At 42.8% G+C, this 17990-nt stretch overlaps 1 protein-coding gene across 1 annotated transcript in view; it reads left to right on the top strand.

Annotated features, from left to right (window-relative positions):
- Positions 1-17990, top strand: part of LOC144752249 (uncharacterized) — a 124477-nt gene that overhangs the window by 71393 nt on the left and 35094 nt on the right. The window contains exon 4 of the mRNA XM_078640255.1: positions 3359-8796. Within this exon, the coding sequence (XP_078496381.1) occupies positions 3359-8796 (5438 nt within the window). The remainder of the gene's footprint in view (positions 1-3358; positions 8797-17990) is intronic.

Raw genomic sequence — 17990 nt, forward strand, 5'->3', positions numbered from 1 at the left:
GCCTTATACATTAAATGCTGTCTGGGAGGTGGTCACACCTTCCTGCGACAGGCAAGATATTGTCCTACTTTACCCTGCTCAGCTTGGCCCAGCAGGAGGAGGGTAGAAGTAAGTTGAGAGTAGGCAGCAGCCCTGGGTTGCTGTTAGGCTCTGTAAGATCGGTCCCGGGAGCATGGAGGGCTCCCCGGAGGGGCCCTACCATATGGAAACAGACACTCAGATGTTGGACGGAATACAAAGCAAATCAACCATTCACCCCCAGTCAATAGATTTGGGTTAAGTTCAACACTCCTTTGCTCAGCCTACCACTCCAGTTTAGACCCAGTCATATGCAACTCAGTGTTGACCCTGTGCCTCATGGGAACAGTCCAGACCAAACTGCCAAGCCAGGTCCTCCCTGGACCGGAAACAAACATCCTGGGATCGGTTTCGGGGCATCACCCGTCATCAGCCAGGCTATCTTGAATCCAGTGGCACTGTGAGGCTGGGACCCACGTTGGGGCATACCTGGTGCTCTTAGGGCAAGAAAGAAAAAGGCACACAGATGATAGATGGAATGCAGAGCAAATCAAACATTCACCCCCAGTCAATAGATCTGGGTTAAATCCATTGTTCTTTTGCTCACCATAACACCCCAGTTTAGTTCCAGCCATTTGCAAATCAGTCTTGACCCTGTGCCTCATTGGAACAGTCCAGAATGAACTGCCATTTTGGGACCAGTGGATGGAATCATACCTCCAACACTGGAAACAGTGTTGGGATATGATTCCAACATCCCCTAAACATGCCCAGGTTCGTTCCAGCTAGTTTAGAGATGGGCATTGCATAATGACGCATGGCCACTCTATATCGTAATGTCTGGTTCACTTACAAAGCTCAGAGAATGGACACCAGGGTTTTTAGGGGTGGCCTGCTCATGCAGGGCCACCCTCACACTCATAACCGAGCACCCTGCCTTTGGTACTGAAAGGCCTGCTAGAAGGTTTCAAGGAAACGTGTATCTTTTGTGAAAGGTGCACGCACCAACTCACACAGGCTGCAATGGCAGGCCTGTAGTCAGAGTTTGGAAGGTCCCTCGTGGGTGGCATAATACATGCTGCAACCCACAGGGGACCCTTGGGGTACACATGCCCTATGCACCTCAGTATTATATACTAGGGAGTTACCAGAGTACCCCAGTAGCCAAGTTGAATGGTTCCAGTGTCTCACCATAGCCAATTTAGGGAGAAAGCACAGTGACTGGGGTCCTGATTAGCAGGATCCCAGTCAGACTAGGCAGTGAACAGTTATGACACCGGCAAAAAGTGGGTGTGACCATAAAAGAAAATCTTACTTTCCTACTATATATGATCTGTAAATCATAGATTCATCTACCAAGGAATTTCAACTTGAGACTTTCAGTGGAATCACATGTCATTATAAAACAAAGGGAGTATATAAGCACCCGGATCAAAGATCACAAGAAAGAGAGAACTTACATTTTTTAGCCTTAGCAACTTAAAAATATGTGAAAGACAGGCTGAAAACATCACAGACAGGCACTTCTTAAAGTGGGGTAGGTGCATCAGTGTTCCTGTCTATGGTAGGTTCCACAGACAACACCCATTCCCCAAAAGTGGAGTATTAGCTATTGGTGCCTTCCAAGAACAAGAGAACAAACAATGGGCATTGTGAAGCTAGTGTTGCAGCCTGTGCAATGCTAAACAAGCTTCTATGAAATGCAGACGCATTGATAAATCTCCTTAGTGGGGATGAACATTGGTTTAAGAGCACTCAGCCTTTCCATAGAGAGCCTGGGCAGTGAATGAATACCAGGACTGGCATGGCCATGTCTTGAAAGGCCATGAAGAAGTCCTACACATTGATACATCTCCCTACTGGGGCGTCTTTCACCTTCCATTAATCAAGTCTGCACATGAAGGTCAAAGGTTAAACCCATTGTGGTACCACATATCGTGTACTGTTACTGGCTATTAGAGAGAAAGACATTGATCTGCAAGTTTAAAAAAAAAACATTTAAATGATATCATTGGTATGCTGTTAAAAACATTTCTTTAAGTGATATCATCCTATATTGTTCACCTTTTCACAGTTTTGCTTCTTACGTGGCTCCGATGCTGTGCCAGTCAGAGGCATGATTATGGGACTGATATAAACAGAATAACAAAGGCTTGCTTTACAAACTTGCGGCATTCTGCTAGCATCCTGTACCTGCAGGGTCATTCCATTCCACATTACATTTTCTCTCCTAAGACTACGAGTGCATTGGGATTGTTTATTTTTAATCTTTTTAAAACACTCTATCACATCCACAGTGCTACCAGCCTAAAGACATCTGGGCAAAGAGTGATAACAAATCATACCATATACCAAACTTCTCATATGTTTCATGCTGTTTACCAGATAAAGTCCTGTTTGCTGTCTGAGTAGCACCAGCTTCTCACGTGAAAGACGTTTTATGCTGCTGAGTACATGTATAATTCATGTGGTAATGATAGCTTCTACCGTATACCTATCTAACACCTCTGAAGGAACATCTCCCCCTCAGGGGTGGCACGAATGAGTGCCTATTCTTTTGAAGGTATACAAATAAAGTTACTCACCTGTACACTGTGGTTCGCCAGTATTGATATATTTCATAGATGCACATGCTTGAATCTTCCCCCTCGTCATGCTGGGAGTCCCACTGTAACAGAAATATGAAAGCAATGCTAATAAATAGGTCTTAGAAAACCCATTGGAAACAATAAAAATTGCTAACCTATTGACCTCCTTTTAAAGCATTCAAACTTCAGCCAAATAGAGCAGAGACCCAGAGACACTCTTCCCCTGCAGAGCCACCATATCTTCCGCACGTCGTTTGATACAGAGTCTCTATGAGCTCTGCTCAGTCACAGTAACCTAGCTTTGACCTTTTGACCTGACTCCCACTATGACAACGGGGATGATTCAAGCATGTGAATCTATGAAAGATATAAAACTGTAGAACTTGATTGGTTTCAATTACATTTTCTCAAACTTACATTACTGGCAGGTTCCGAGGGATGAGGATGTGTAGAACCACAGGCTCCGAATATGTTTTGTAACAAAGTGCAAGCACATAACACCTTCCAGTAGCACAGACTTATTACACAATAACAAGATAGGCACACACGCTTAGTAAATTAAGCATGACCTTTAGACCACAGCAGTATTTTATAGAGTACAATTAGTTATTTAAGACAGGACAGAGCTCATGTCAGACCTACACGGCTGATACACAAGGCAATCGAGCGGCCCTATTGTTTCTGTAAAATAGAGGCCTGGTTCAGGCTATAAACTGATAAGGTAAATAAAATATGTTTTTTTTTATTTGCAGGAAAAGAATGTTGAGGAGAAGTTTAAACAGCTCTTGATTGACATCAACATCAAAGAAGAGAAGGGTATGGAATCCCAGGACATTGGTGACCGGATGAGAACACTACAGCAGTACCTTGTAGCCCAGTTCCTGATGAAGAAAGACATGCCCATCTGGTGTCACAGAGGTTTGGACAACGCCTTTTATCTTGAGAATATTTCACTCACTGAGCAGTTGAGTCTCCTTAAAGCAACAATCCAGGTAACACTGAAAGATGAGGGGATAACACAGTCCTCAAAGGAGACAAAAGACATATCCAGCTTTCGTCTTCATATCATAGAGGTACTGTACAACACAAACAAGACCTTAGCTGGGAAACTATCCAGAGCTGTCTTTTCTGAGCTTTCCAGCACCAGCCAAGACTTTCTTGGGAACATATTATTCAGTGGAACCTGGACCCCAATCCAGGCAGTTCAATTCACTCTGAAGGTGCAGGAGAGCAGCGTTTCACAAGAGAAGGTGGAGGCCATCCTTCAATGTGTGCAGACATACCAGATTGAAATAAACACGACTATTGCATGTTTGAAGGAGCAGGATCCTGTGCTGCTTCTGCAGCAACATATAAAGAATGAGAAGGACAAGGACCTAAAAACCATACTAGCGGAAATGAGAAAAAACAATTATCCTGAAAAAGTTATGTCTATCTTGGAAAAACTGCTCGGTGATGTTGGAGCTCGGCTTCCAGCATATCAAACCTTAGATCTGGATGAAAAGATGAAGAAACAAGGTATAGCTATGATCAAATCAATAAACTTTGAAAACCCTGATATTGAGACACTGGTGAAAATTTGTATTGGCTTGTGTGTGGCTGTTCAGGACACTACCACATTAGTAACACAGTCAGGAGAGAAGATTGAGGGCTATTTTCCTCGCATGACTCAGCTTGCAGCTCTGTTGGCTCTTCTCATGTCTAAAGCCCCTGAATGCAATGGTTGTCTTTTGGAGATCTTTACTGGAGAGGGTAAATCTACCATTGTAGCCATGCTCGCCCTTGTTCATGCCATCAGAGGGAAGAAGGTTGATGTTATCACAAGTTCACCAGTGCTTGCCCGTCGAGATCAAGAGGAATGGAGCAAACTCTACAAGATGTTCGATGTGTCTTGTAGTGTTGTGCCACCTCCAGGGTTAGATGAATGCACTGACTCAAGAGAAATTGACAAGGCAGTTAAAAAGGCGTATGCAGCTGATATTGTGTACGGCACTGTTGGAAACTTTGCTGCTGACATTTTAAAACAAGAGTTTGAAAAAGGAAAAACCAGAGGAGACCGGACCTTTGACATATCCATTGTGGATGAAGTGGACTATATGACCTTAGACAGCGGCGTCCAAGTCACATACCTTTCACATGCAGCAACAGGAATGCGGCACTTAGAACAACTGCTGGCAGCCGTTTGGGCAAAGATGTGCACTTGCCAGCGCATTCAAGATGCCAAAACTGGTGACATTCTTTGGGCCACAGGAACACAATACTTTCACAAAGTTGCTGCAGCATCTGTCATGGGGCCAAACACATCAGAGCATTTCTCCTCCCTTGACATTCTAATGCCAGGACTGCAGCTGGGGTTCTTTACTGAAGAGGATGTGAAGAAGCTTCAATCCAGACTGGGTGAGCCTGATCAGCCAATCACTCAAGCGCCACAAGACTCTGCAATCAAAGAGCTTATGGATAAACTGGGGCCGGCTCAGCAGCGAGATCTCTTGTCTATATTTCAGAAGGTTCTTGAAGATGCTGTCATATTTGAATATTATCAGGTAAAGGATGGTAAAGCATCTGAATTTGCAATCACTTCCGCATCTGACAACAAATCTTCATCTGATCATGACAAAATTCGCATTCTTCTCCAGGAACATGGCTGTGCATGTATGGTGATGAGCGACAAGGACCTAATAGAAGGAGCGGTCACTGAACTGGAATCAAGAATCAGGTACTCAGACACCTATCAGCCACCAGATAAACAAGAGAATAAGGACGAGACCTTTATTCTCCTGCCAGCTTACCTGAAGGAATATACCCGGGATAGGATGAAGGTCTTCGTAGAAAATGCTATGAAGGCCATCGTGATGGAGAAGGATCGAGAGTACATGATAGAATCAGCCACAGACACGAGTCAAGTGAAGTCCACCACACCCATCTATGAATACCACTCCATCATCCCAGTGGACTTCAAAGCCACCGGTGTCCTTGAGAAGAACAAGCGCTGGGGTGACGGCTTACAGCAGTTCCTGGAGATGAAGCACCAGCTGGCGATGTCTCCACTGTCAAATGTCACCAACTTCATGTCAAATTTCCATTTCCTTCAACGATACACTAAAGGTACAGGCATGTTCGGGGTCTCGGGAACCCTAGGGGATGAAGCAGAGGTTGGGTTTCTTAAAAGACACTACAAAGTATCCTGCTATGTTATGCCTACTCACCGCCATACCAAGAAGACTGAGCTACCAACTCTACAGGTTAAAGGAGGCCATGAAGTCTGGATCAAAAGTATCTGTGAACATGTGAAGGAGCGCACAAGTCCAACCCGCTGGGGCAAAGGTCAAGCCGCATTAGTTGTCTGCGAAGATGTGAAAACAGCTGAAAAGCTTCAAAAAGAGTTAATAGAATTAAAAGCTGTTTCCAAGCCAGATAAAATAACTTTGTACACCAGAAGTGATAAAGACAATATTGAAACATGCATGTTTGATGCAGGAGATGTTATCATTGCCACAAACCTCGGTGGAAGAGGCACAGATGTTAAAATCACTAAAGATGTAAATACATGTGGAGGGCTCTTTGTGATTCTCACCCACTTTCCCACAAACATGAGGGTAGAAAAGCAGATATTTGGCAGAACCTCTCGCAAAGGAAACCCTGGCATGGTCCAAATGATATTAAACTATGATGAACTGGCACCATCCTATCAGGACCAACCCATCGAGGTGATGAGACAACTCAGAGCAGACTACCAGAAAATGCACATCACCGAGATGGAGAATGAGGAGCTCTTTGAAGTACAGATGCGGGAAGAACTCTTTCAGATGTTTTGTGAACATCTCAATGTGTTTCAGGGGAAGTACAATAAGGCGGAACAACGTGATATCTATAAGACGTCTGATTCACCGAATGACAGGGGCTCCTTTGATTACTCTCAGACAAAGCTAGACTACCGCCCGGCTCTCAATGCGTTAAAGGAGAGCTGGGCTCTTTGGCTCACACTACGTGATAAGGACATAGATAAACACAAAGACATCAACGAGCTCAAAAAAGACCTTGGCCAAGTAATTCAGAAGAGATCAGACAGCCTTCTGCGAGGGGAATCAGATAACTTCTACGACTTTATCAAACAAGCTATGGATCGCATGTACCTCCACACACAGAATAAAGGGTCGGATTATGGTGCACTATCATTCTGGCAGAAGGCAGAGAAGACTGATCGGGTGTACCGTGCTGTCTCACTCTACAATCAGGCCTACATTACAATTAATCTGGGACAGGCAGGCTACATGCAGAAAGCATTGGATCTCTTGAATGAATCCAAAAAAATGATTGAAATCTATGTATCGGAGGTGACAAACACCACTGTTTCCTGCCAGATGTCCTGCTTAGCCAAGTTTGAACCCCACAACAGAGACGATCCCAACTTCACAAAACAAATGCAGACGCGCAAGAGTCTATTCAAGTCCTGGATCGACTACATCGATAAATCCATTGCAAAGCTAACTGAGTTCCAAAAGAACAAAAGCAACGCTATTACCAAGGACCAGGCCGTCTTCTCATTGTCAACTGATCACAGTCCTATAACAACCGATGAACTAAACGTGCTGTATGACTATGGCCTGTCCTTTGTGTTTGAAGTCGAGAAGAAACCAGAATTCTGCATCAGCGCTCTCATTTGCTTCATAATTGGAGCTTTGCAGGTCCTCGCTGGGATTCTTGTGTGTGTTTTCACCTGTGGGACAGCTAGTCAGTTTGGAATGGGTCTGATTTCGGAGGGTGTGTCGGACATGATATCAGGAATCGAAGGGATGATAAAAGGGGCATTCGATTGGGCAGAATGGGCAATATCTAAGGCCATCAGTATTGGGCTCTCACTCATAACTGCAGGTTTTAGCATCATTAAAAAGGCACTACAGGCGGTCGTGAAAGTGACAAAAGGTCTACTCAATGGAACAAAAACGTTTGCATCTCTTGCCGATGACATCATTCGTTCTGGAAAAGCTATTGTATCTTCCATTAAAACATCTGCAACATCAGCCACCTCTGCCATTTCCAAAAATACTCTATCCCAATCCATTAAAACCCTCGCCTCAAATTCTTCCATGAAGAAGAACCTTGTGCAGGCAGTGAAGTACACTGGTCAAGAAATGGCCAAACAAGGAGTTATTCAAGTATTAGATTATGGCATGGATGCAGCCCTCGAGGGGGTCTTCAAAGAAATATTTGAAAAAGCCTTTAAAGGCATGATAGCAAAATCAGTAAAGCAGAATCAAGCTTTGAAACAAACAATTATAAAGTTTACAGTTGTCAATGGGGTGCCAGAGATGGCCCTAAAAACAGAAAAACCATTGACTTTTCAGATTCGAGACACTAATAAACAGATGATGACCAGTCTAATGGCAGATGTTTGCCAGTCTGCTGTTAATGACATTGCTGATGATTACAGCACCGTTGCAACGTTCTTTAGTTACCTCAACTCCATGAAAGATGGCATTCTAAAAATCCTGGACGAGGCCAAGGTGAAAGGAGTCATCCAGAAAGGATTCAAGCTCAGTGTTGAAGTCGGAAAAAGAACTGTTGAGTTTGTGCGGATGGTAAATTCTGCCCCAACTCAAGACATGATTGATAATCGAGTCATTCCGTTTATAGTCAAAGAATGTGCTGGGCTAGAATCTGCTGCCGAATATAAGGATGATGAACGCCACAACTACCCAGCTGTAGAGATGATGAAAGAGCAACTGTTGGATATGATATCCCAAAAGATCAATGATAACTTTGTTGATTTGCTTTCAAGCCGCCTAAACGGGTTTGTGAGTAAACCTTTGCGTGCAGCAGTGAATAAGCAAGCAGGTAAAACTGTCGACAATATTCTTGGAAGGAATAAGACTGAGAGATTCTTCATTGAACAAAAACACAAAAGCGATATGAAAAAGACACCAGTTGAGGGAGCAAAAAATAAATTAACAGAAGTTCAGCAGAAAGAAGTCAATGATTATGTGAAGAAAATGCAGGATACAAGCTGCCCGGCGACCGAGCTGGACCTGAACGTCCTCACCAAGAGTGACCTGCTGAAGGGGAAAGGCATCAAGATCATCATGGTGGACGAGAATCAGAAGAAGATCTCCACGGAGGTCTACCCAGGCAAAGACTCCACAGCCGGCGTCATCACCCTGCAGCTGCAGAAAGTAAAGGAGAAAGCTGAAGGGTAAGACGGCAATTTATTATTGCTAACAGAACTACTCATAGATGTATCTGCTGATTATTATTTAAATATTGTACATTTGCTTCAATGCACACTCCAACATCAGTGGCAGCACTGACCAACAAATTAATGTTGGATGGGAAAAAGATAAACTGTCTCCAGTGATCACTGATAGTCTGCACTGATGGCCTGAACTGATATCCTGCACTGATAATCTTCATTGCTAACCTGCACCGATGAACTAGACCAGTGGTTCCCAAACTGTGTGCTGTGGCTCCCTGCGGGTCAAACCTAGCCTGGGGAGCCACACACCAAGCACTTTAATGCATTTAATGTTGAAAGGTCCGTTGGCTTCAGTTCAACTAATTAGACTTAAACACATGATGTGGATGATTTATAGGTGACATGCCTAAAGATGTAAACGTAGTGCTTAATTGATGGCATGTCGAGGGAGATGACCCCCATATTTCACTGGATCCCCACATTTCAGTACTCCCAAAGTAAGCAGAAGATGCCCGATTTATTTTGTTAGACTTGTTAATAGTTTATTTTTTTCAAATGCATTTTACAACAATGCAAGTTATCAGGAAAGTACAGTTGTCCTGTCAATGAAACACACTAAGTATTATTAATTATTGACATCTGTACTTAAATTATAGGTGCTTTCAGTACACAGTTCTTTCAGTTGATACACATTTCTAGACAGGCCTGCTCTCTCCTGGAGCACAGGGAAGTAAAACACCATATATGTCATAATGGCAAGATTTGGAAGCAAGAGAGAGAGAGAGACGTTTAAAAAATAAAAGAGGAATTTATTTTACTTGCATTGTTTTGGAGGCAATTTTAGGGAGGAGACAGCAAAAATAAAGCAGTATTGTAGTGTAGTTCCTATATTCCTAATAGGCTCTGTGCATTGGAGTAATATATCCTATAGATTTGACGTGCTATGGGCAATTTTTGCGATTTAAAGTTCGCCGATAAAATTGGTTTGCTGGCAATCAAGAAAGTAAAAAGTGAAGCAGTCCGAGCCGTGAACGGAACCAATTTATCGTCGGGCCCATAGTGAGTCATACAGAACCGGGGGAGTTGGAATCAGAAGATGGACATTTGGAAATCTTACAATTCAACTTGATCAATGCTCCACAGTTTAAATTAAAATTGGGGTTGCCATGGCTCACTGAGCATAATCCCACGATTGATTGGGGAGCTCGAACAATAGCTCTAGATTCCAAGTATTGTTCGGAAAATTGTCATAGAGGTTGTACGATTGGCCCAGAAAAAACAACAGCATTTCATCTGAGTGAACAAGGAACCACGACCTGTGTCATAACTACTACCTTATTACCTGAAGAGTATCATGAATTTCAAGATGTTTTCAATGAAGTGGAAGCAGAAAGACTTCCCCCGCACAGAGAATTCGACTGTAAGATTGACTCGGAACCCGGATCCAATCTCCCCTGTAGCAGAATCTATGCTTTGACGGAACGAGAAGATGAACATTTGAAGGAATATATACAAAAGTATCTCGAAAATGGATTCATCATGCCGTCTCAATCACCAGTCTCATCTCTACTTTTCTTTATTCCCAAGAAGAGTGGAGAGTTGAGAATGTGCATAGATTATAGAGCAATCAATCGAATCACCATGAAGAATCGATACCCCTTGCCCTTAATCTCAGTACTATTAGATCAGGTGAAAGGACGAAAGGTGTACACAAAGTTGGACTTGAGAGGGGCCTAACATCTTGTCAGAATTCGCGAAGGAGACGAAAGGAAGACGGCATTTAGAACAAGCATTGTCTCTTCCATTATCAAGTAATGCCTTATGGTTTATGCAATGCCCCAGCTGCCTTTCAGCATTTTATAAACGATGTGTTTAAAGAGAGCATTGATCAGTATGCAATAGTGTATATAGATGATATACTAATGTACTCCAATACTGAAGAAGAACATGGAGATCACGTAAAAAAGGTGTTGCTGATATTGCAAGAAAACCCCCTGTTTGTTAAATTGGAAAAATGTGCATTTAATGTTACTTCAGTGGAGTTTCTGGGGTTTGTGCTTTCACCAAATGGAATAACCATGGATGAACACAAGATCAAGGCAGTGACTGAATGGGAGTCTCCTAAGACTGTGAAAGAAGTCCAGAGTTTTATAGGCTTTGCTAATTTTAACAGGAGATTTATTCAAGATTTTTCTAAAAAATTGATCCCTTTGACCAAGTTATTTAAGAAGGGTGCACACTTCAACTGGACAAGTTGTGCTTCATCCAGATCCATCTGAGCCCTTCTACGTGGAAACAGATGCTTCCAACCTGGCCTTGGGTGGTGTGTTGTCCCAAAGACACAAAACTACAGGACAACTACATCCAGTGGCTTTTCGCTCTAGAAAATTGACAGCGGCTGAAGTCAATTATACAATAACAGAGAAGGAGTTATTGGCCATTAAAGATGCCCTTAGAGAATGGAGACACTATTTGATGGAAGCCAGGCATGTAGTCACCGTTTATACAGATCATCGGAATTTAAAATTTTTGAAGTCATCTAGAACATTGACCCCTAGGCAATTACATGGTCCCTGTATTTTGCTGACTATGACTTTGATTACTTATTTACCAGGCTCTCAGAATGGTAAGGCAGATGCCTTATCCAGATTAGGCACAGAAGGAGTTTTTGAAGAGGTCAAAGACCAGTCAATCATTCCACCCGAGAAGGTGATTGGAGCAGTTTTGCATGAAACCCTGGAAGAGAAGAACCAGAATTTAATGACCTTGGAAGAAATGAGGAACTGGGTAAAAGAAGACTCCAGACCTGTGATTCGAGAAGGTTTACCGTATCGCAATGGAGCGCTTTACCTGCCTACGCCGGAAATGCAGCAACAGGCATTGAGAGAAAGTCATGATAGCATTTTGGCGGGTCATAAAGGCATTTCTAAAACTGAGGATTTGGTGAGTAGACGTTTTTGGTGGCCAGATGTGATAAAAGATGTGCATCAGTATGTAGCCACATGTGAGATCTGCGCGAGAGGAAAACCTGAGAAACAAGCTCCTAAAGGGTTGTTGCGACCTTTACCTACTCCGCCCTACCCATGGCATACAGTCACATTAGATTTAATTGTCGGTCTGCCCTCCAGTCAAGGGTATAATACCATTTTGGTCAGTGTGGATGCATTTACAAAGATGGCTCATTTTGTACCTTTAAAACGTTTGCCCTCAGCTAAAACTTTGCATTCACTTTTAGTCAACACATTGTTTGAGCACACGGTATTCAAAAGGTGTTAATATCTCACAGGGCTTCCCAATTTTTGTCTCATTTTTGGAAGGCTTTTACTAAACGATTGAATATCGAAATTAGGTACACCACTAGCTATCATCCTGAATCTGATGGTCAAACAGAACAAACAAACCAAGAATTAGAACAATATCTGAGATTGTGTTTGTTGGATCAGGAGGGTGATTGGCCAGACTACTTGTGGGCAGCTGAGTTTGCACATAATAATGCAAAAAACGTTTCCACTGGCTATTCCCCTTTTTATTTGAACACAGGTAGACACCCATGTCAATCAATGAGTTTTCAAGAAGTAGATGTGCCAGCAGTTTCTGATTTAGTAGAACACATGACACGAGTACATAGACTAGCCACAGAAAACTTAAACAAGGGTAAAGAAAGTTACAAATGTTTTGCAGATAAAATGAGAAGAAAGGAACCATAATTACAAGTTGGAGACAAGGTTTGGTTTAACACTAAGAATCTTAGGCTTAAGGGAGTCAGGAAACTTAAGCCAAGATTTGCGGGTCCATACTTGATTGAGAAAAGGTGGAGCACATTAAAGTATCAGTTGAGATAAACAAAAGGGTTACGTATTCATCCAGTATTTCATGTCTCTTTATTAAAGAGGGGGCCTAATGATATACGAATTACCAAACCCCCAAAACCAGTTCAAACTGAAAAAATAGAACAGTTTGCAGTAAAACAGGTATTGGATGCTAGAATATGGAAGGGACGATTGTACTATTTATTGGATTGGAAGGGTTTTGGTCCTGAGGAAAGATGTTGGAAGTAGTCTACAGAAGTCCATGCACCTCGATTAATTAGAGACTTTTATAGAAGATTCCCAAACAAGCCTAATCAGAGAGGAAGTACTTTGAGGGAGGTTACTGTCAGGATTGTGAAACCCAAGGTCAAAACGAAGCATTCAGTGAGTCTGGTTTGTGGAATATGCAGGAAACATGTAAGGCTGAACAAATCCTAAAATCAGAACAACCCTAAAATGGCTGCCAAAAGATCGATTGCCAGAGCTTCTAGTCAGCGCTCTAGTCTATAATGGCAATCAGTAAGATCCAGGTGATGTGGCCATTCTGTGGCGCACTTCACCTGTACCTTGAGGAAGACTGGACACCATTTGAATTGCGCCGCGAAGTATTAGGGAAAAACTTTGTCGCGTATTTAAAGAAAGACTAGGATACCTAGTTAGAGAACATTTCCTGTGAAGTTCTTTGGATCCGCAGTAAGACCATTCTGATATTGTTAAATGTAATGAGCATGCGCATATGTATTTGATGTAGAGACCCAGGAGGCGGCATGCGAATATGAAAAATGTTCGGAGGTACTGAGCATGCATTGGTAGAAGCCGCCACTTAGTAGAAGAAGAAAATACAGAGTCAGTACAAGTCAATAGAATTGCCTGACAAACACACGCACGATATTGCGCATTTGAAACTAAAACTCATAGACACTGAGCATGCGCTGGTAATGCCCGCTGTTTATGTAGAAAAGGAAATACAGAGTCTATAAAATTAGTCTGACTAGTCTTACGCACGGTATTAGCGCTAATCAAGCAAATGTGAAAGAAAATGAGAGGCAGTATAAAATTACTCTCTTGCAGGATAAAAGTTGTTTTCAAGTCTTCAAGAGAGACTACTGGATTAAGGAGCAGTGTAATACTTAGAGTGAAAATTAAACTCTAGTTTTGGGTTGTTAGAAGGCAGCAATAAGCATAGCTAAAACCAAGTAAGGTGAAGCAAGAATTACTTAAAGAAAAAGATATACTTACCAACAATTGAATTCACATAAAAGCTGTACAAGCTAGGTAAGGAACCTGGGAAAGATAAAAGAAATAGAGGAGGTTCGCAATAGAGCAGTAAGAGAATTAACCAATCTCAATTGAATGTTTAGTACAGCAATTAGAAGATAAGAATAAGAAAAAACATCAAAAAGAGAGGCATTGGTCACATTTAGACGGAGTAGGTGAGCAAGAATAAAGAATATACAGTACAATAGGAAGTCGAGTATTTATGATTGTATTTTTTCCCACACAGTGAAATTTCAACTCATTTTAATCCGAAGAAGACTTTAAAGAAGACGTCTGAAGCTGAAGAAAGAATCAGACGTGGTGTGGCTGTCTCTTCTCTGTCCCATCCCCTTTCCCCCATGGGGTTTCATTAGCATACATGCATAAATAGTGTGTTGCTGAGAGACCCTAGTTTGGCATTGGGAACTTGCCACATTCTGCTCCTATGCATCGTGGTGAAGAGCAGATCCTTGACAGCAGCAAAGACTGTACCCCAAATTTCACAGTCCTCCAGTTGTGGTGCGATCCCCATTGGTAAACAGATTGTTAGAATCCTGTGTTTCTCATGAGGTGTACTATCGGGAAATACTACCTCGATTTGAGTATTTTTTAGCTAACCAGAATAGAATTTGTTCACTTTTTGTTGGTAATTTACCAATGACCAATTGTATGGTCTGTGGTGTAATTTTGTTTGTGTTTCCCTGATGAGGGGTGTCCTGTAGAATTCTTATAGCAGGTTGGACTGTTAGAGTCCGCATGACATATTGTACCAATTGTCTATGGATTTTAATTAATTGTATTAACTGAGCTAATAGTTCCACATCTGTCATTCTTTCAATGTCAGGATGTGGTGTATAGCTGGCTAGTACCGGCCATGTTGCTACTGGTCTACCTAGTGGACCGAGGCTGGTAATGTGATTTTGATGTTGTAGGGCACCTTTAAAACTGAGCTGATGCTCTTGGTAAGTTAGTGGAATTTCAATGTCTTTGAAAGGAACGTATTCCGCTGGAGGTTCCTCTATCTTATAGAAGTGGAACACATGTGTTCTTGGATTTGCTTCAGGGAAGATAATCCATGAATAGAATACCTCTGTCTGCCGATATTCGTGTGCCAAAAATGACCCTACCACCTCCGGGATGATTATAGCATCCGCATCGTCTTGTCGAAGACCTGTAATGTCTAAACCCGGTTGGGTTGTAAACGTTGCAGTTCCACTGGCCCCGGGATTATCCTCGTCGGCCATTTTGTTGACTTAAAATTTGCAGAGCAAGTTTCAAGGAAACAAAGATAAGGTGCACAATATTTTTGGAACACTGTATCCTTCAACGTTGAACAAAACCAAAAAACTAATACATAGGATTTTTACATCCTACTCAGTTATGGCGGATTTTATACTTTAACCCACTCCAGACGTCTATTGGGGTATTTTACGGGAAAAAGGGGTCTCTTTGAAAAGCACGACTGAGTTACTCTAGTATCTAGCGTTAAATTAGTGCCTTACCAAACCTTGGCGCCATGTATATTACCAATATGCTCTGCGCATTGGAATAATATATCCTATAGATTTGACATTGGACTTATGTTGACTAGGTCTCTATCGAATACATTAGACTTAATTGTGAGTGCCAGCTAGCTCTGAGGTCACTAGAAACTTTCTTGAATGACCAAGAAGGGATTAGTTTCTGACACCCGCATAAACATGACAACTTTGTTTCCCCAAGATAAAATATATCTTCAGAGTCGTGGAAACAATAGATACGTATTTTACTCAGTCATCCATGCATGCTTCGAATCACCACACTCCGGGTAGAGAATTAAGTCTTATCGCCTGGAAAGTGACAGGTCTGTCCTCCAAGTTTACTGATGACAGATGGCTACTGTATGTTAGTTTATACAAAATCACATGCCTACGGGAAACCTGGGAGACTAATAATAATTTTTTTATGGACGGGTATAAGAGTATCTTCTGCCCCGCGTCATACTCAATTATGGGATGAGCTAGTGGGGGCCTCATTTTATTTGTGGATCTAGAACTATATAAATATTTTAAAGTGGGACTCTCAGGTATTCCAGGTTACATAATTGCACATTGGGAGAGCACTTACTCTTGTTATTATCAATCTTTATAATGCCAATTCTTCCAATCTCAATGCTTTATATTGTTCCCTAGACTCAATAAAGGAGGAGGGCTGTGGGCACATGAACCTTATTTTAGTGGGTGATTTCAACTGTCATTTGTGCCCATCCTTTGTGAAAAATCAGTTGATTGCCCAGCCTTAACCGCTTTTGGACGACCTCAACACGGAACCCACCATCGAAGGGAAGGTGTTTAACAACCTCTTACTTACTCATAACCTGGTACACACCCTCGACCAGTGGCACTCCGGGCCTATTTCTCAATTGCCTCCGACCTACAAAAGACGGGGTTCTTCAGGGGGAGAGGTGAGGCGCCGTGGCCAGGGCGACTGACGCTGGAATCTGGGGATCAGGGTTCGATCCCCGGCTCCGGCGGCAGGTTAGCCCAGCACCATGTGACTCTGGGCAATAGCTCGCTTAATCTTCCCGACGGCCCCCAGCGCCTAGAGACCCTTACGGGTGATTGTGTGCTTTACAAATGTGGATTATTATTATTATTATTATTCATCTATCATAGACTTTATATTCGTGACAGCACAGTTGGGAGTGATCCCTGGCTCATTTAATATAGAGCACAGTGCTTTTAGTGATCACAATCCACTAACACTTGTGCTGACTGGGCTGGGCAGCCCCAATATGCCCTCCAGGCATCTTTAACCCCCACTGATCAGGGTAGGGGCCCTTGATGGGCGAGCATAGATGTAAAGGCCTTTAACTATTGCCTTTTTTCCTCCCATCAGGAAGAGAACGGTGCATGTCTGGATCCTCATACACCAAGCGAGGACATTTTAAGCTCTTTCTCTTCCAACGCTCAGGTAGTTTCTGGCCTTTTAACCACACAGGCGGTGGGGAGTGCCCCAGCTTCCCCCTTATGGTTTGATCACAAGAGTTTGCAGGCTTTACGAAGGCTAAAAGTAGCCCTGAAACAGGTGCCGTGGAGAAAGATAGAGGGCCTCGTGCTGACGCCTTTATAAAGAGACGGTGAAAGAGCGCAGGCTCCAACTTCAAAAGCGGGCTTTGGAAGACTTAACCCAAGAGGACGAATTGAGGGATTCATCCTTATTTTGGGAAATTATCAAACTGTCTTTGTACCATCACATCACGCCAGATCAGTGGGTGTCCCATTATGAAAAATTTTACAATGTAGGCTGTCAGGGCGACCGATGTGTAGACATACCTTCCTGCCCCGTGGTTTCCTCCATTAGTTTTTCTCTGGAGGAGGTGTCCTCAAGCATCAATTTGTTGGCACTAAACAGGGCCACGGGCCCTGATGGCATAGCGGCCGACCTTTTCAGTGATAACATCAAGGTCTGGGCTCCTATATTGACCAAAGTCTTAAATGCAGTGGCCTTCAAGGGGATAGTGCCCTTCTGGTCCACTGCCATTATAATGGCAACTTTTAAAAAAGGAGATAAGGATAACCCACGATCTTATCATCCAATATCCCTCATTGATGCCGTAGTCAATGTCTTGGGTCGGGTACTCTTATCCAGATTGTCTTTGTGGGCCACAGATAGCCAGAGTTTATCAGATGTCCGATATGGCTTCCGGAAAGGTTTGTCCACTACGGACCAATGTCTCAACCTTTATCTCCTGATATCTAAATACACAGTGGCACAACCGGGCACTATGTACTTAGTTTTTCTGGATCTTACATTCGCTTTTGACCGGGTAAAGCGGACTAAGTTGTGGGACATATTAACCTCTCTGGGAGTGCATCCTTGCATTGTCCATTTACGTATATCCCTCCATGCCCACACGACGGTGGCAGTGAGATTTTCCCATGAGGGAGACCTGTCTAATCATTTTATTTGTACGGAGTGCACCAAGGCTGCATTTTAACTCCTTCCTTATTCTCAGTTTCTATTTATGGCCTTGAAGCTGACCTTTTGGCACTCCAGTCAGACTCCCCTAGAGTAGGGGGAAGAGCTTTGCCAGGGCTACTTTATGCTGATGTTGCGGTGCTCAAGGCCCGTACGGGCTGGGGCCTG

The sequence above is a fragment of the Lissotriton helveticus genome, chromosome 4_2 (assembly GCF_964261635.1).
Source record: "Lissotriton helveticus chromosome 4_2, aLisHel1.1, whole genome shotgun sequence".
NCBI lineage: Eukaryota > Metazoa > Chordata > Amphibia > Caudata > Salamandridae > Lissotriton > Lissotriton helveticus.